The sequence below is a fragment of the Episyrphus balteatus genome, chromosome 1, assembly GCF_945859705.1.
Source record: "Episyrphus balteatus chromosome 1, idEpiBalt1.1, whole genome shotgun sequence".
NCBI lineage: Eukaryota > Metazoa > Arthropoda > Insecta > Diptera > Syrphidae > Episyrphus > Episyrphus balteatus.
Window position 1 is genome coordinate 162,098,976 of NC_079134.1, and position 20,439 is coordinate 162,119,414.

Below are 20,439 nucleotides of genomic sequence, written 5' to 3' on the forward strand. Positions count from 1 at the left end.
GCAGGAGTGAGAACTAATGAAAATATAGCATAATTGTGTTATTATTACAAATAGGCTGCATTTAAAACAATAGAAACGGTGTTTCTACTAACAAAATTTGATAGGGCGGTCTTACCCCCATGTGGGTAATTTCATAACATTCAAGCCCTCTTGTCACTTTTGCTGCTTTTTTTGCTCTTGTTGATTTTGTTGCTTTTGTTGTTTTTGTCGCTCTTGTCAGTTTTGTCGCTTTTTTTTTTTTTTTGCTGTTGTCGCTCTTGCTGCGGTTTTGCCGCTCTTGTTCTTTTTTTGCTTTTGCCACTTTTGTCGTTATTGTCGCCGTTATCACACATATCGTTTTTGTTGCTTTGTCGCTTTTGTCACTCTTGTCAGTTTTGTCGCTCTAGTAGCTCTTTTTAGCCTTTTCGTTTTGTTGTTCTAAACGGCTTAAAGTTAAGGAGGACCCCAGTCGTCTTTAATAAATGCGATGAAATAGCTTACTTAAGAATAATTCCTTAATTAGCTTACTTAAGGGTCACGGGAGAGTTATTACCAATCATAGCATCAAAACAGGACACTTCTGAGCTAATTGAATCAACATGCTCCAATCGTATCGATGACATGAAATGTTTTTCAAAAAAAATTATTTCAAAACACAAAAAAAAAAACACTTTCTGCATCTTAATTTAAAGCAATTTATTTTATCTACTTTATTTTTTAATTACTTGTTTCCTCTATACACTCCTTTCGGGAAACTTGAACTTTCCCATTTTCTCAATAATATTTTTCAATTTCTCTAATCCAATGCTATTGCATTCGGTATACGTTGCTCCAAGCGATTGCTTCATATTCTCAAACCATTCGTTCAAACGCGGCCATTTCTCTGCTGTTATTGCAAACATTAGATCCACCGTACTCAGTGTGGTCAGGAATGATAAATCTGCAACTGACATCTAAAAAAATAGAAAAAAAAACAAACAAAAATATACCATCACTCTGATAGATAAACATATTAATCCTATATCGCAATCGTTTGCTACGAGTTCGAGGATATGCGGTCACGTAAAAAAAAAAATTCTCCATCAGTTTACGTGTTGAAAGATTTTATCTTTCGTGCTGATTTCCACTAGTCCACCCCCCCAAAGGCCAAAGCCAAAGGAAGGAAATAAATAATTAAAGTGCAATAGCCAATGGAATTTACAAATGAATTAATTTGTGTCGTTTGTGGACTCGCTTTCTCACATCCTTTTACTCGATATAATGATGATGTATTATTGATTGTGATATAGATATACTTTTCAATTCTAATCCTTATACATACGGGTACACTCGGGTGTATACTTACTTTTTTGCCAGACATGAATCTGTTGATTGAGAGATTTTTCTCTAGAGCGGAATATACCTCGAGAATTTTCCTTTCATGGAATGGCAAATCGATATTATCAAAGCCCTTCCTAACAATTTCCGTCTGAAAAAGATAAATAAATACAATGTTGATGTATCGGTGAGAATTAAAGATAAAGATACAATAAAAAAATATAAAATTTAATTGGAATTGCAGATCATGGCAAAAAAGGATGATTTTCTTTCTAGACTTCTTTGTCAGACAGAAACGGAAATCCTCAAAAAAAAAGTCAAAATGAGGAAATTAATTGGCAAGATATAAATTTAAATACATTTAAAGGAGTTCTGGAACTGGGTGACAAAAACGTCTCTGAGTATTTTATACCTAAATAATATCTGAGCTTCTGCAGGCTATAGTCGCAGGTTTAAAGACGAATTTATAATGTATGATGTGAATTTTCAATTACAAGAGGGAATAACCATTTTATTTACTCTTTGTGCCAATTCCCGTTTCAACTCAATGGGTAAATAAATTTATGACTCAAATATCGAAAGAGGATAAATACTGCGAATTGGTATATTTGGCGAGGCTTAGTAATTTAATAGGTATTGAGTTTTTTTTTCAGAAGGAAACCACGTTTTCTTTCATTTCAGGACGATTTTGCAATAATGTCAGGGGTCATTAAGCATTATATAACATTTCGAAGAAGGGATCTATAAATATTCTGCATGTCTACTCTTATACTTTCTTTTACATGTTAATCCAAAAAGTAATATTTTATTAATAAGAACACTGGTCAACAAGGTTTTTGCCACAAGAACCAAAATATACTTTTCTAGTAGTTTTTGATGTGCTGAACTCGAATCTGAAGTCAGAAAATTGTTATTGGCCTCCGTTTTTGAAATATTACCGTTATAAAATGCTAAAAAACGTCATTTTGGCTGTTTTCGAGGTTCTGTTTTAATGTGGGGTAATTCATTACAAACAAATTTGTAAAGGTGATTATAAGAACAGATATTCTTCTTTCAAAAACTGTTTAAATCTTTCCGATATCTCTTTTATTGCTCGAAATATCTTAAGTTTCAGTTAAAAAGCTAAAGAGAAACTAAATTTAATCTAAAGTTTAAGTCACTGGTCACAGAATTTTTGCCACAAGAACCAAAATATACTTTTCTAGTAGTTTTCGGGGTGCTTAACTCGAATCCGCAATCAGAAAAATTCTATTAGCCTTCGTTCTTGAAATATAACCGTTATAAAAAAACTTTTTTCTGCATTTTATAACGGTAATATTTCAAAAACGAAGGCTAACAGAATTTTTCTGATTGCGGATTCGAGTTTAGCACCCCGAAAACTACTAGAAAAGTATATTTTGGTTCTTGTGGCAAAAAAATTTTGATTTGGTTGGCCAGTGTTGTTTCTGATTCAAAGACCGCTACTTAAATTCTAAATATCTCGGGCATTAAAAGAGATATCGGAAAGATTTAAACAGTTTTTGAAAGAAGAATATCTGTTCTTATAATCACCTTTACAAATTTGTTTGTAATGAATTACCCCACATTAAAACAGAACCTCGAAAACAGCCAAAATGACGTTTTTTAGCATTTTATAACGGTAATATTTCAAAAACGGAGGCTAATCAAATTTTTCTGACTTCAGATTCGGATTCAGCACCCCAAAAACTACTAGAAAAGTATATTTTGGTTCTTGTGGCAAAAAAAAAGTTAAATTTTGTTGACCAGTGGAATTAATGAGAATTGGTTTTTGATTTCTTCTATACATATTTTTTTTTTATTTCTTAGAGTTTTGTTTAAGTATGAACAACTATAGATTCAAATTGATAAAAATTACCCGATTACTGAATGGAGAAACTTTAACTAATAATTATAAAAAATTAAATGAAAATTATATAGGATTTTCTAGTTATTATTAATTAAGCCAAAAAAAAAAAAAAAAAATAAACAGATTTTTTTGTAAAAGCAAAAAACTAAATTTTATTCATATTAACTGTTTTAGAATAATTTCAAATTCCATAGCATTGAAGGATAGAAGAATTTTCTTCAGATTTGGTACACATGATTTTTACTTACAGAATTTTGAAAGTGGTTTTTTTTTATATCTCGCTAAGAAAGTGTACCTTCCACACAAATTTTTAAGCTAAAGCAATTTTCTTAAAAACGGCTCTAAGGATTTTGATTAACGGGCTATACCTATTTATAGTTTTGAAAAAAATCAAATATTTTTTTTGCATATTTTAAATGTATATATATAAGAATGTTATCCGAAAATTTCACATTGATACAGCAATTTGTTTCCGAGAAAATACGTATTTGTGAAGACTTTTTAACTAAGTTTACATGGTTCCCAAAATTTTTAAACGCGTTTTTCTCAAATGTTTTCAAAGTCGGTGAGCAAAATTTCTCCGAAACGGCTGGAATGATTGGCTTGAAATTTGTACACAATTTTTTAGATACTTTTGTCAGGTAATGAATGAAGGAATAAGGTTTTTGACAATAATTCAATTTTTAATTCACTTTAAAGTGTAAATTTTCGTGAAAAAAACGATTTTTTTTTGGAAAGCCGCCATCAAAAATCAAAATTTTTTATATTCCTTCGTTCATTACCTGCATTCGTCTATCCTGGAAATTAATTAATTTTAGATTTTTTAATTTTAAGTGATTTGGATCAGAGATATCTTGCTCACTGACAGACACCTTTTTTTGGAGGTCGTCTAGCTAGGAGATCTACTTCAAAAATAACGGAACCCAATATTTTTTTAAATACACATCGAATTCTTTTAATATATAACCCCTTAAACTTTGCACACGAAATGTTCAAAGAATTTTTTTCAAAAAACTGAAATACCTAACAAAAAAAAATGGAGTTTTTACTAAAAAAAAATTGTCCTCCATGTCAGCTCTTCGGTAATTGTATGAGCAAAAAAAAAAGAACCATTCTTCAAAGGAAAAAAATCTACCATTTAATGAATTTGAGGTAAAAAAAAGGAAATCAATTTGTTTTTTTTTTTTAATAAGATGCATTTTCAGAAAAATAAAATTAAATCGCAGCGGTTTAAAAAAAAAACAATTTTTTCTATAGGTACTTGAATTAAATAAATGCTATTTCTAAATGAATACCTAAATCCAAAATTTAAAAACAATCAATGTCCCGTTTTCAATAATTCGGTTTTCAAAAAAAAGACGGTTCTAAAAAAAAATCATCAAAAAATAGATCTTCTTTTTATAAAAACCGTGGGGGCCTAAACTGACATTGAAGTGACTAAAAAAATCCATTAAAATTGATTAATTTTAAAAGACTTTATTCTTAGCAATATATAAAATTATGTATATTTATTTCAAAGATTTCTACTAATCTTGCAAGAAACTAATCAATAAGGGATGTAAAAAAATCAATAAAATAAAATGTAGGTACCTACTATAACAAACAAAAATAACGGAAAATTTGTTTGCATTGAAAAACAAAATTTCAATGTAAATGAATAGAAAATTTTAGCATTTAAAAAAATTTCTAGGTACACCAGAAAATAAAATTTAAATGAATTCAAATCTGCACATTTTGCTTTAAAATTTTATTTTTTATTTTAAAAAAAAAGTTAAATAACAATTTTTTTTTTGAAAAATATTACAATCTGCATTAAAAATTTTTGTTAAAGGCTTAGCTACATATGTATATGACTCAAAAATTGAAAAATTAAAAAAGTGACAATTTTCAAACTCATATTTTGATAGTTTTACACGCGGGAAAATTTAATTTGAATTTGCAATAAATTTTAATTTATTTTTGTTTTAAATGCATTTTTTTTTCCATATGTACCTACATATTTTAAATTATTTAATACAATTTCACCCAAATTTAAAAAATAAACTCTTGCTCTTCTTAACACTACTCATTTTCACTCAGTTATTTATTTATTTTTGATAACAAAAAACCAATGTTGATTTTAACATAATTTTTCTACTTAAATAAAAAAAAATATCAACTGGAGATGCGGGGCATCGATCCCCGTACCTCTCACATGCTAAGCGAGCGCTCTACCATCTGAGCTACATCCCCGATGAAACATAATGTTTTAGAGGGACAACTTGAAACCAAGGTAGATATACCTAGCACCTACATTATATTTAATTTTGATTCTTGGGCAATTGGATTGAAAGATTTATTTTTGTTTATAGTAATTTCAAATCACGTAGGCTACAAATTGTTAAATTGTTGTGACAGCAAAAAACACTTAATACAGGGTGTCCCGGGATGAGATAAGAAGACTTTGAGGGATGATTCTTGGGTATATTCTAAGAAAAAAAAAATGTTCTGCAGTAACTCTCTATCTGCAAAGTTGATACCCTTTAGCGATGATTTAAGAAAACGCTTACTTTGGTATGCCTTTCTTTAATCATCTAAATTTTAATTACTCCTTTAATACTTATGATAAAAACTTCATTAATGTCTTGATTTTTAGAAGAAATGCTATTCTTTGTACCTGTACCTTAAAAAATGTTAAAATCTTCTTTAGTTGCTCAGATATTAATTTTTAAATGGAATTATTTTTTTCTTTTTTTTTTGGGGACGATTTTCTTCGATAAATGTGTTATGAACATAGTGTTTTATAAATTTATTCTTATGAAGAAAACAATAATGAACAAAAATGTTGTTCACAAGTTTGCTAGAAAACTCATAGATTTTATGATATTTAGGAAAACCTGCACCAGGTAAAATCTCTAAAAAATGTGTTTTTTTGCTTGAGTCAAAAATGGGTGAGAATTAAAAATTTATTTTTGAAGTTTAAGTTTATTTCTGTTTATAACAATTATTTAAAGTGTGCTCCTTGATTGTGTGTGCTTAAAGAGCCCATCTAAGTTAAAAATCAGTCCGCTTTTTGGCTTAGTAACTTACTAAAATGGCTTTAGCAATTTTCTTAATCGTTTAAAATTTTGCACTTATATTTTTATCTGTATTTAGGTATGTAGGTACGTATTTTCAAAAAATATTTCAATTCTGTATTATTTTTTATTTGGTGCGAAATCTTGGAGTTTTCGAACTCAAAATTTTGCTTTGTTTGTATGGAGGGTTTTTGAGGTTTGTTGTAGGTAATTTAATTAATTCAACTGTAGGTATTTAAACCTACAATTCAATCGTGTATCAAACTATCTACATATTAGGTATTCCAATTTATTTTTAATTCCAATTTTATTTTTTTATCCAACTTACCATCATATCACTATCTCTGCGAAACAAAAACGAACATTCAAGGAATAATTTGTTGATCACATCAATTCGTTGGAGCTTATCTTCGGGCCACCAATCGGCACCACCATCAAATTGTTCACATAAATAAATTAAAATTGCATGACTATCAGTTAAAGTAATTCCATTGTGTTCCAAAAATGGTACACAGTGCACTGGATTTATCTGATGAAGGGATAAATGAGATTTTTTCAAATTAAATTTTATATCAAAATCAATCAATTTATTGATTTACCTCAACATATTCTGGCTTTAATTGTTCTCCTTTAAATAAATCTATAAATTTCAATTCCACATCTATGTTTAGAATTTTAATGAGAAGTAAACAACTGCGAACGGGTGGACTGCGATCGTCGTAGTATAATGTTGGTTTCATCATGATGTGATGCCTCGGCTAAGTCTGGACGAAAACTGAATCTAATCTCACAACATTCAACCGCAGGGTATTTGTTTCTTTTTTGTTTTATACTCATTGAAATTAAAGATGGACACAGTGGATTGAAAAAATTTTCGTACTTGTTTAGTAATAGATTTTTTTTTAACAAAATCTTTGGATTTTTTAAAAACTTTTCAATGATTTTTTTAAAACAAAAGCATTTATATAATTTTAAAATAATTTAGAAATTAAATTTTTGAAAAAAAATATTTTTTTTTTGGGTTTTAATTTTTATTTTTGAAAAATCAAATTTTCGAAAACGGGACATTGAATTTTTTTGAAAAGTTGATTTTAGATGTTAATAATTAATTTCTATGAAATGGCACACCAATTTTATTTTAAAATCTTTTTTTCAAAAAAATTAAAAAAACGTCCTTAACGATTTTATTTTTCTAAAAATGCATCTTAATAAAAGAAATAAAATTAAATACTTGTTTCGGAGCTCAATTTGTTTTCAGATGTTGTTTTCAAATTAATATTTTTTTTAAATACCTATAAATTTTCTAAATTTCTATATAAAAACTCATAAAAATTTTAGCAACTGTAACCCTAAGAGTAGGAAGTTCGTGCGACTATGGTATTCAAAATATTAAAACATGATATCGTCATGAAAGTATTCTTGCAATAAAAAAAAATAATAAAACCTTGCTGTACGTAAACTTTTGAAGTGAAAACTTCTTTAGTATCGTAGTGATTTGAAACAAGATGAAACGAAAACGCGACACGACTTCAACTTGTTATAACTATTTTGTTTTAATAGATAGATGAATGAAATTTGTACTGTAGATAGGTAATTAAATAAATTATAATTGTACAAAATTTCAATTAATTTCATATTCAAAATTCGGAGATAACGGTAAAAAGATGTTCTTTTCCAACACACGTTATATCTTTTGATCTAGTGCACATACAAATTTGATTGAATTTTAATACGCATGCTGATAACATAACCTTTTATTTGATATATCACACATAACGGTACGTGCTCTACAAGTTACACAATCTTAAATTGAAAAAATTGAAAAATACCTCAAAACACCTGTGGAGATCTGTTGGCGATGACCAGCTACCAGTGTAGGAAGTACCGTAATCTCAGTCTGGAAATTCGACATGGTTGATTTAAAAAATTCTAACTTCTCTTGTAGACATCTTTGAAATAAGATTTATGCATCATTATACAAGGTGAAACAATAAGCTTTCAGATGGTATAAAATTTTTACAGGTTGTTAGGGAAAAAAATGCATTTAATAGCGTGAGAAGACAAAAACACGTGTTTTTTTCGCTTTTTTTGATGGAAATTGATCGAGTTAAAAAAATTCTAGCTCTTTTAGTAGATGTCTTATAGACCTGATCGATATATATATTTGAGCTTAGGCAATAAGCTTTCAGATGATATAAAATTTGTATAGGTTGTCATATAAAAAACATGGATTTGAAGGTGATAGAATAAAAATAGGTTAATTTTTTCTATTTTTTTTTGCAAGAAAAATTATTTTTTAAGGTTTCACTTCTACCACGTGTGAATTGCACACATGATTTTTTTTTTTGTTCTACTGTACTTATTGAAGATTCAAGCTTAAGTAAGAAAGAATTATTCAAATTGAATTATTTTGAGTTTCTTTTGCAGTCTTTATCGGGATCATTATTACAATACACGGCGCGGTTTTACTTTTGTGGTTGTGACTTGTGAGACACAAAATCGCTAAAGAATGACTTGCAAAATTTGTATTGCTAGTCATTCTTTGAACTTTAAAAAAAAAAAAATGATAAGTTGTAAAATTTAAATTATTCTAATTGCTCAAAAAATTAAATCAAACAGAAAACAATATTTTACCTATATTTATGATGAGTATTGATTTATCAAAGCATGATAATATCTTAATCTTGTTAAATTAAAAATATTAAGTCATAAGTAGATTTTAATTTCATAATTTTAAGTCTTGCAAAAGAACATTCCTTATAATTTGATCAGTACTTCAGAATGTGTCTAATCATGTTCTACAAATCACCTACCTATCTGATTTAATATTGTCACATATAATCATTTTACCTAATCAATTTTATACCTGTTTAGGGTTGAAATAATCTAAAGTGATTAGTGAATGATTGTTCCCACAGCACACACCTGAAATTTCTCAAATATCTACCATAATTCTACTGATTTGGTCATCATAAAATTTAAGTATGTAGACATGAACGTGACAATAAATTGATTGAATATGGTTCAAGTACTTTAGGTGCCTAGCTCACGTTTTGGTAAATTAGTTTTAATGAGTTGTCAAAGTTTTTATTATTTTATGTTGTTTTATTTTAATAGCAATGAAGCCCTTTTTAATATTAGGACACAGGTATGTTTTATATGTTTGTGGCTAAATGGTACATCATAATTCATAAATCTTTAACATTTTTTTAAAAGTAGTAGTCCAGTAAATAAAGGAGTTTTACCCTACAAAAGGTCCGGTAGTTCTAAATTTTTGATATGTTGTTAGGTATGGTTAGTTGATAGAAAAACCAAATTTCCACAACCACGCCCCCTCCGCCCCCTTCAGCATCACCGAAAAACCATAGAAATCTAGCACTTTTTTTACTTTTATGCCCATAACTTTCTTCTGGTGCATTTTATTGAAAAAAAGTTGTTGGTAGACTTGTAGAAAACATAATTTCCTACGAAAATGACCTTGGTAGTATTTTTATACATCCAAAAACAACGAAGTTATGAAGCTTCCAAAAACATGTAAAATTTCGGATTTTGCCAAATTTTCAGTTTCTTGTCACTTAACAGTGCTATAACTTTTTAACAATTGACTTTTACGCAAAAGTCTTCAAAATGAATCTTATAGATAATTTAATTACCTAAAATAAAATGTAACCCACTTTGATTTTGTGAATCAAATAACCGAGTTAGGGCTAAAATAGTAAAAAAGTATTTTTGATAGTTTTAGAAAATTTTTTAATTATCCATTAAATGAAGGATTTGTATCCCACAAAAAGTCGGGTGGTTCTTATTCTATATTTAATCAGGTTCTAATGGTAGATTGAAAAAAAAAATTCATAGCCACGCCCCCTCCGCCCCCTTAACCATACCCCAAAAACCAATTCTGCATTTTTTCAGTTTTATGCCCATAGCTTCCTTCTGGTCATTTAAATGTGAAAAATTAATGTGCAAAATTGTAGAACACAAAATTTTCTACAACTTGCACATCCAATATCCACCAAACTAAGAATTTTCAAAAAAAAGTTACAATTTCCGTTTTTCTTTATTTTCAGTTTCTTACCTGTTTACAGCGCTATAACTTCCTAATTTTTAATTTTTAGCCAAAAATCCTTTTGTAGGGAATTCATTTTCATAACTTTATTCTTTTGATAAGAACCAGGTAATAGTAAGTGTTTTTATTTAATAAAAGTCGTATTTCTTAATAACCTAGTTTAATATCTCATGCGCTTATAAAGCGGTGGGCTATGAGTGGACGAAGGTAAAAGAATTGCGTTATGAGGGGAAGGGGTAGCAGGTGGGGAAATATAGAAGTAATAGGTGGAGTTGAAGGTGGTGAATTATGAGAAAAGTTGGCTTCGTTGAATTTTTCTTCAAATTGATCGATGATATCTGATCTTCTTCGTCGACATCTTCATAAAAAATTCAAGTGGACGATTTTGACAGGATTGTCCACAGCAAAACTTACAGAATGTGGAACATTTAAGTCCCTCTTTCCTGCATCTGCCAGCTCCCATGCATCTAGGCACATAGGTATTTGCATGACACAGCTTTCATCAATTTTTGGGGAGCAGGATCTTGCACAGTTTTAATGGGTTGCAATACGTGGCATCCTCTCGTCCAGCCCCATTCCAGAGGTTTTTCTCAATACCCATCCACGCCATGATCTGGTGATAAGTCCGGAGGAAATGAAAGTGTGCTGGATCTGTTGTATGTAGTTTGCACAAATTAAGTTAGTTGAACTGCTCATAAATTTGAAATATCGAAGAGAGCTTAGAGATTGACTACTGTCCTCTCCATATAAAGCCAACAAGATATGTTCTTCCGCCTCCGATACTTTCTGATCTCTGGCATTTGGGTCCTTAGCTTCTCTGCAGCTTCAAGAGCAGAGGGGTTTTTGAAACATTTTGCAAAATTTGTTTTTTTCCGAAAACAAAGATGTTTGAGGTGGTGTCACATTCACTTATGGCATGAATGAGACGTTCTCCATAGAATTGAATGTGAAAAATGGAGAATTCATCAGATAAATTGATCCTCCCAGGTTTTCGAAGGTACATACACGTTCTCTGCCCTAGGTATAGTAAGTCGATGTCTTCCTCAAAAATCTTTGAAGCTCTATGGTACCTGCTTTAGATACTAATTCTGGCGCAACTGGAAGAAAGCATCCTTACGTTCGAGTTGAATCAGGGGTGGTTGTGGTTGCATGATAGTAGAAACTTAAAGTAGCTGCGCCTCGTGGTGATTTGATGAAAAGCCAAGGGATGTAATCATATAAATGAGAAGCTCAGGACCTTCCTATACATATACACTTATTCTTGTTTGAAGGGGGAAAGGAAGGATCGGGGACGAGCAGCAGCTATAACAGCATGGGATAAGGCCAAACATTTCCTTTTCCATTTATCCAAAGGGCCACTCTTATTCTTCAGTATTACAGTTTCAAAAAATAGAGGATGGGTAAGGGTACTCATCTGTATTGTAAACTTTAGACCGAATGACTTCCAAAACTGTGCCTGCGGCTGCTTTGACTACTCTCAACCTTTTAACCTTCTCCATACTTCTTAGGCAAACAGGATTTGACTGTTTTACTATCCATTTTATAATCACCCGTATTGTGATTTACAACTGTCAATCGATTCTTGATAAATACTGAAATTTTGGATTTTTAAACCAAAATTATAGGAAAACTGGTCAACTGGAATTTTGTAATTAGATTTCTTTATAACGACTAGGACCATTCTCTGCTTTCAAAACTTTTTTTAATTAAGTAATAAGATATTAAAATTAGATTTGTATCAACTTCCGATTGATAGTTGTATATTAGGGTGGTCCTTATTTTACTCTTTTTCGAAAATTGAGTGCGACGCCCCCTAGATTGGTTCCAAATCAGGAAAAAAAATACCCTATTTTTTTCAAATTTTTATCTCTGACCCTTCCTGGCCCTATTTTGATAAGAAGTTACTATAACAAGGGCAATATTCTGTGTCCAGTGTTGGGTAAATGGCGGATTTTTGATATAAACTTCTTAATTAAATATGGTCAGGAAGGGTTAGGAATACAAATTTGAAAAAATTAGGGCTTTTTTTTCCTGATTTGTAACCACTCTAGGGGGCGTCCCCAATTTTTTGTTCCTAAGGATCACCCTGTTGTATATAGCAATAAAGCTGAACCTCCTTCAATCGTACTTGTCAACTCATCAACTCATATATGAAACTTCATAAAACTGAAAAAATGTAGAATTGGTTTTTGGAGTATGGTTAAGGGGGCGGAGGGGGCGTTGCTATGAATTTTTTTTCAATCTACCATTAAAACCTGATTAAATATAAAATAAGAACCACCCGACCTTTTGTGGGATACAAATTATACATTTAATGGATAATTCAAAAAGTGTCGAAAACTATCAAAAATACTTTTTTACTATTTTAGCCCTAACTCGGTTATTTGATTCACAAAATCAAAGTGGGTTACATTTTATTTTAGGTAATTAAATTGTCTATAAGATTGATTATGAAGACTTTTGCGTAAAAGTCAATTGTTAAAGAGTTATAGCACTGTTAAGTGACAAGAAACTGAAAATATTGCAAAATCCGAAATTTTACATGTTTTTGGAAGCTTCATAACTTCGTTGTTTTTGGATGTATAAAAATACTACCAAGGTCATTTTCGTAGGAAATTATGTTTTCTACAAGTCTACCAACAACTTTTTTTCAATAAAATGCACCAGAAGAAAGTTATGGGCATAAAAGTGAAAAAAGTGCCATATTTCTATGGTTTTTCGGTGATGCTGAAGGGGGCGGAGGGGGCGTGGTTGTGGAAATTTGGTTTTTCTATCTACTAACCATACCTAACAACATATCAAAAATTTAGAACTACCGGACCTTTTGTAGGGTAACCCCCTTTTTTTTAGCTTCATTTATTGGACTATAGGTACTTCAAGGACGTCTGGTAAAAGGAATACAGACAAAATGTCTGGTTTTATTTCGGTCGTAATGAGAAGGTAATGGACGGAAAAATTTTTTAAATATGGATTTATTTAAGTTTTTTTCTTCCTTTTGTTTGAAAATAACAACGTCAGGGAGAGTGAAAAGTCTACAAATAAAACGTCTGAGCCCAAGTCATTTTTTTCTTCAATAATTTTGGGGTAGGTACATACCTATTACTTATTCATGGTGGTCATCTGGTTAGGAGAATCACTTCTAAGGTTTTGGTCCATTTTATTTGAATTCGATGCGGGTCACTCTTTATGTTCTGCATACTTAAATACTGTAGGGGGTTATTCATTTGTTTAAAACTTGACCTTTAAAAATATAAATGTACTGTCAAAGTACATGACGAAAAAATGAACTACATAATATATTAACAAGTAGTAAAAGAGATGTTTGGAGGACATGGTATATACATAGTTATAGTAGTTTTGATTTTTTTTTTGAAAAATCAAATACATAGTTCAAAACAGGATACTGAATTATTTTTAAATGTTTGGTCTGCAATTAATTTTTTTTGTTCTCCTTCAAATAATAATAATTAATAATACATAATATTGAAATTATGAAAGATTTGACTTTTCTGAATATATGTAAATCTGGTTTCAGAAAAATTCCAGCTATAATACCTGACCATGTACCTACTAAAATAACATTTTTATTCGTATTCAGGACTAAGCAATTCCTCATAACAAGATCTATTTATTTATTATATCAACTACATGTTGATTGACAAAAACAGCTATAATATTGAAATCCTGCAGGTTTAAGTAAACCCCACATGAACAAGAACATCTTATTTTTAGAATTTATGTAAAATCTTATCGCCCGTCATATATGTATAAGAAGTCAAACATGCAACAAAAAAAAATTATAAAATAGGTACCCTACATTAAAAATAATTTATACTTGTTTTGTAATTTTATATCGATACTATTTTGCTACTTAGAAATATCTTATTTGTGATAAGACTTTCGGTGCACTGCCCTGCAGAGCTTCAGATTTGTTCATCCCAGGAATAAAAGTTTACTTTTTTTTAAAGGTTTTTGATGTGCAAAGTTAGAATCCGAAATTTTAAAAATTCTAAAAAAAACAATTTTTGTTTTAAGAGATATTGTGAAGATTGGAACTTAAAAATAAAAAAACAAGTAAACAAGTTCTTTCATAAACTGTTACAAATTTAGTTGAAAAAGATTAGCAAACGTAAAAATATTGCTTCCAAAACAGCAAAAGAGCATGTTTTTTTTTATTTTCTAATGGAAAAATACTATTAAATTGCATACTTGTTTTGGAGTTCAATGTTTTAAAATTTTTTTTTTTCATATTAACATTACAATATTTGTCATTTACAGTAAAACCCGGATAAGTGCCTCTCGCTTAAGTGCCTAACCCGCTTAAGTACCTTTGTTTTTTTAGAACCAAAATTTTAAGGATTTTTTCACATAAAATTCATCTTTTAAGTACCTTTCGCTTAACTGCCTTCCCCGCTTAATTGCCTGGCTTTTCAAATACCTACTTATAATTGAATTTACTTTCTTTTAAGTACACATTTGAAACAAGTTTGAACTGTAAGAAAAATTTCGTTTCCTTAACCGCTTTAAAATTCAAAAATTCTACTAAAGTTAGAAATTAACTAGTTAGCTATTTTAAACTTTCAAAGTAATTTTTTTTTTTGAAGATTATGTTTTTAGTAATCAAACATATTTTGTTTTTATTATTAAATAAATATAGAGATAACTGCCTATGAGCACTTAAGCGGGTTCTTGTAAGTACCTTACCCGCTTTAGTGCCTATCAAAATGGGACATTTAAGGTGAGGTACTTATCCGGGTTTTACTGTAATTCAAATTTTGTCTAATGTTGTTTTTCAATTTTTAAATCTGCACCTAATCGGCTTTGACCTCGAAAATTAGACTTGTGGACATGTGATTTTTTTTTTTAGATTTTTGAGGTAGGTTCTTAATGTTTTATTCATTATTGGAAAGGTCTAAATGTGTTCTTTCTAAAACAATTAAAATAAAATGCACGACTGGGGTCGCACGTACTTGCTCTTGCAGTTCAAAGCACTTTTATGTTAGTCTACTTGTAGATTTTAAAAGCTGGATCTAAATTTAAAAAATAACTGATGTTGGGGAAGAGCCGATATTTAGGGCAAAATTTTGTTAAATGAAAAAATTTTTTTTTGTTATTTGACCTTTTTGAGAAAAAATAAAAATGCAGTTTTATTGCCACTGCTTTAAATATTACGTATACAAAGTTTAATCAAAATCGTTAGAGCCGTTTTCGAGAATTCGTAATATCGTATTTTTTTTGTATGGGAGGTATACGTTCTAAACGAGATATAAAAAAACAAAAAAAAAAAAACCAACTTTCAGAATTCCATAAAAATCATCTGTACCAAATTTGAAGAAAATCCATCCACCCGTTTAGGCTGTGGAAATGTGTACAGATGGACGCACAGACGCACAGACGCACGGACGGAATTGCGGGACCCACTTTTTCGGAATTCTCTATCATCGTAATGTTGGTTTTGATTAAAACCTCAATTTTTTTTTCGACACGAAACCAATACTTGCCCAATAGAGCCCAATAGAGCAAAATCTTTGATTGGTGAAAATGTAAAAAAGCTAGATTTTTGCAATGGATGAAGATCTAAAAAAACGTTTTTTTGGCTCTAAGTTCTTATTTTGGAAGTGTTACGGAATTTTTAAATACCGATTTTTAATCAGTGTAACAAGTTCTAAGAAACATGATAGGTTTTCGGCCGCTTATATTTTTAGTTTCACACAATTTAATCGTACCATTGTAAAAAAAATTATATTTTGCAAAGTTTTCTTTCAGATAATGAAAGCTTAAAAAATTTCAAATCCAATATAAGAAAAATTGATATCCTACATACCCCAGAACCCAGAAGTTGGTTAAAAATTCAATTGTTTATCAATTATTATTTATAAATAATTTGTTTAAAAAAAATTTTTTTTTACGAAATTGATGAATGTACATCTGGTAATATGTGTACCAAATGTCATTTATTTTTTCGTTACTGAGATACAAATATTTACAAAATTTCATTTGCTTATAACAACTTTTAACAAAATTGAAATTTTTCAAAAATACTTTCGATTTTTGAATATTATTTTTAGCATAAAATACCTACTTCCTATAAATGCAAAAAAAGTATCAAATTCAAGAATTCAGTTTTAGGTTTTGAGTTTTGACTCCATAATATTGTAGCTCTACATTGTATCATGTACCATGCCAATGACCAACTTCTTAAATTTTAGGTAGAAATAATAAAACCATCAAAGAAATATGTTTCTAAAGAAGTGAACTGATTTCTGTCATCTGTTTCCGCTACTCAACAATTTCCGTCTATTTCCGTTTATATTATCTCAAATTGCAAATGTCTGATTTTTCATACGATAAATCTAATTGATGTGCCTACAAATCGATTTGAAAATTGCGACCTTCAAAAAAATAAAATGCACGACTGGGGTCGCACGAACTTGCTCTTAGAGTTAAAGTTGCTTAAATTTTTAAGAATTTTTATATAAAAATTTGGAAAAAAAAAATAAAATTCGTTTTTTAAAAAAAATAAAATAATATCTGAAATTAAATTGCCCTCCAAAACAAGTATGCAGTTTTGATTGATATATTAACATTCATTTTTAGAAAAAAATTTTTCAAAATCGTTAGAGCCGTTTTTTAAAAAACTAATTTTTTATAAATAATTTTTTGGAAAAAAAGTTTAAAAATAAAATTGGTATGCCATTTTGTAGAAATCACTAATCAACATCTAAAAACAAAATTTCAAAAAAATTAAATATCCCGTTTTCGAAAATTTGATTTTTCAAAAAAAAATTTTCAAAATTTTTTTAAAAATCCAAAAATTATTTTTTTCAAAATTTTATTTTTGGCTTATATTTAAATTATATAAATGCTTCTTCACAAAAAGTTTCGTTGAAATCTAATAAGCAGTTTTTTAGATAATCGGATTTGAAAAAAACGGTTCTATGGCAGGTACCGTTAATAATGATTTTCAAAAAAAAATTTTTTCATTAGAAGATAGACCTTAACTTTAAACTAACATTTGAATTTTTTAAACAAAATCGTTAGAGCCGTTTTTGAGATATTTCAATTTTACTAAAATCGGTATATGACAAGTACCGTTATTTTTGGTCCAAAAAAATTAATTCCAAAAACCCCTCTGGAGAGTCGCCAAATAACGCTGCATACCAGGTTTGACATCAATCGGTCCATCCGTTTAGGCTGTAGCTCCTTATACAGACAGACAGACAGACTGACAGACAGACTGACAGACAGACAGACAGACAGACAGACAGACGGACTTCCGGGACCCACTTTTTTGGCATTGTCTACCATCGTAATGTCATGGAAAAATGTTATCTCAACTTTTTTTTTTTTTACGAATGCATAACTTGATTATAGTACCTATATCGCAAGTAAAAATTGAAGATTTTAAAATTAAAAAAAATCTGAACCTTAATTCTATAGTTCTTCTCAATATGGAAATAAGCATTTAAAATCGTATTACCTAATGACTTTTTAATTCTCATTCTCATTTTTTATCCTTATTAGTCATAGCATAGTCATGACTCATGACAAACTCATTCGACAACTCGTTCATATAAGTATTTTTATCCTGTTGTATGTAACTTGGAATATTAGAAGAAGAAGGTAATGAACATAGATTAGATATAGGTGAGAGAGATGAGACTTGCAAAACTCATTATCATCACACACAGTCATAATGAAAATATAATTTCCTAAAGTGAATCCATTTGTGTGTGCATAATATTGACATGAAGGTTATAGGATAAACAAGATCCTGTCGGATGGCAGAGGGATTTTTTTTTCTTCTAAGGATGGTGTCATGTTCTTTTGAATACCTTTCCTTATTAAACATTTCCTAAATATGATACTAAATCCACTCCTTATAAGCTTATAGATGTCAACCTTTTTACGAAAAACTCATGATACAGGTGTGGATTAATGACAATTCAAAATTTACATATGAAATGCCTATTCATTGAAGACTCAATATTAGTAATACAAAGAATATGGTTGGTATCTGTAAGAAATTTATGGTGTACAGATGTGAACTTATGAGTCAAGTTGATGGGGTATTTACCTATATTAATATTAAGAACACAATAAATATAAATGTGTTTCAATATTTTATCCTTCTAATGACTCAAGATTGACAGCGTATGAACAGGGAGAATAATGAACAAGGATTAAAATGATATAGGTACCTTATATTTATTTTGTTTAGCATGGTGGTCAATATTTATCTAATAGGTATTCACTATTCATATTGAAAACGATACTTAATTAATTTATATCGAAATAGGATAGATAGTTGAAATGAATGATTAAACATAATAGACCAGGGTCGATAATTTTTGAAACCAAAAAAAATCATAGTAGAATGAAACCCATTGGAAAAGGAGGTGAATATGATGAAAATTAAAGGAAAAATAAATTACGGGCGAGCCGAGTTCGGGAAGTGGGTGGGTTGAGTTTTTAGTGGTAAAAAATGGTATATCTCGATTTCCGGCAAAACTACAAATCCTATAGAAAAAAGTTGTATGGCAAAGTTGTAGGTGATAAAAAGATCTACAACTTTTGTATCAACAATTTTTTCACATAACCTCAAAATTTATGTGAAAAATTCAAAAAAACCGAGTTTTTGGTTTTTTATTTTTATCTTTTTCAAAAACAAAAATTTTTCTACGAAATTTGGTGAAAACTTACCTTATTATGTTCCAAATACACTGTAATTTATTTGATTTAAAATATTAATTTGTTCACCTTATTTTGACGTAATACCAAAAAAACACCCTAATTTTCAATCGAAAATTCACGTGTCAAAATATCAGCTTTTTTCAAAAAGTCGGTGGGCATTTCGTTCGTTAAAATGTCTATTTTCTGATGGTGTAAAAAAAATTGTACATTAGTATACTATAGAACATGTTCTAGTAAAATTCAAAAAATGAAAAAAGCTTGAATTCGAAAAAAAAATTTTATCATTGTTTACAATTTTGGCCTATTTATTCAAATTTACACTTTAATTACTCAAAAAACGTAAGATTTCATGTAACATTGATTAATCTTACGTTTTTTGAGTAATTAAAGTGTAAATTTGAATAAATAGGCCAAAATTGTAAACAATGATAAAAATTTTTTTTCGAATTCAAGCTTTTTTCATTTTTTGAATTTTACTAGAACATGTTCTATAGTATACTAATGTACAATTTTTTTTACACCATCAGAAAATAGACATTTTAACGAACGAAATGCCCACCGACTTTTTGAAAAAAGCTGATATTTTGACACGTGAATTTTCGATTGAAAATTAGGGTGTTTTTTTGGTATTACGTCAAAATAAGGTGAACAAATTAATATTTTAAATCAAATAAATTACAGTGTATTTGGAACATAATAAGGTAAGTTTTCACCAAATTTCGTAGAAAAATTTTTGTTTTTGAAAAAGATAAAAATAAAAAACCAAAAACTCGGTTTTTTGAATTTTTCACATAAATTTTGAGGTTATGTGAAAAAATTGTTGATACAAAAGTTGTAGATCTTTTTATCACCTACAACTTTGCCATACAACTTTTTTCTATAGGATTTGTAGTTTTGCCGGAAATCGAGATATACCATTTTTTACCACTAAAAACTCAACCCACCCACTTCCCGAACTCGGCTTGCCCGTAATTTATTTTTCCTTTCATTCTCATCATATTCCCCTCCTTTTCCAATGGGTTTCATCCTACTATGATTTTTTTGTACTTTTTAATGTTTTTGAAGGCATCGGCACTGGTCTAATAATTCTAATAAAATTGTATAGGTAGGTATTAGCTTTACTTAATTTAATCATTTTACTCAAGCTTTGTCAAGTGATGTTTCTTATCCTTGTAAATGATTTTGTACACTAAAATTTGATAAACAAAACATCAATAAAAAGATTTGAAAAAGTGTTTCAATAAGAGCTTATGTAATAAATAGTTTTAATATAAATGTAGAAACAATTGAATAATGTGAATAAAAGAGGAAACAAGAACGAACAATTCAGTCACACAATTTATTTAACTTTTGAACTATGATTTAATTCATTTCCATTCAAAAAAGAATATTAAATAATATAGAAAAATTCTATTATATAAAGGGTAGATAATTCTCGACTGAAAAGGTGAAGTATCTTA

The 20,439-nt window shown here is 29.3% G+C and overlaps 1 protein-coding gene and 1 non-coding gene across 2 annotated transcripts; both read right to left on the bottom strand.

Moving 5' to 3' along the window:
• Nucleotides 1-660: 660 nt before the first annotated feature.
• LOC129921472 (glutathione S-transferase E14) lies at nucleotides 661-7,015 on the bottom strand. The gene is made up of 4 exons (XM_056003312.1): nucleotides 6,819-7,015; nucleotides 6,548-6,748; nucleotides 1,325-1,447; nucleotides 661-932 (listed from the first exon to the last, which is right to left on the bottom strand). Exons 1-4 carry the CDS (start codon nucleotides 6,960-6,962, stop codon nucleotides 714-716), a joined length of 687 nt encoding a protein of 228 aa, XP_055859287.1. The 5' UTR covers nucleotides 6,963-7,015; the 3' UTR covers nucleotides 661-713.
• On the bottom strand, nucleotides 5,323-5,395 carry Trnaa-agc (transfer RNA alanine (anticodon AGC)). The gene has a single exon. It is a non-coding gene; the product is annotated as a tRNA-Ala (tRNA).
• Nucleotides 7,016-20,439: the final 13,424 nt, after the last annotated feature.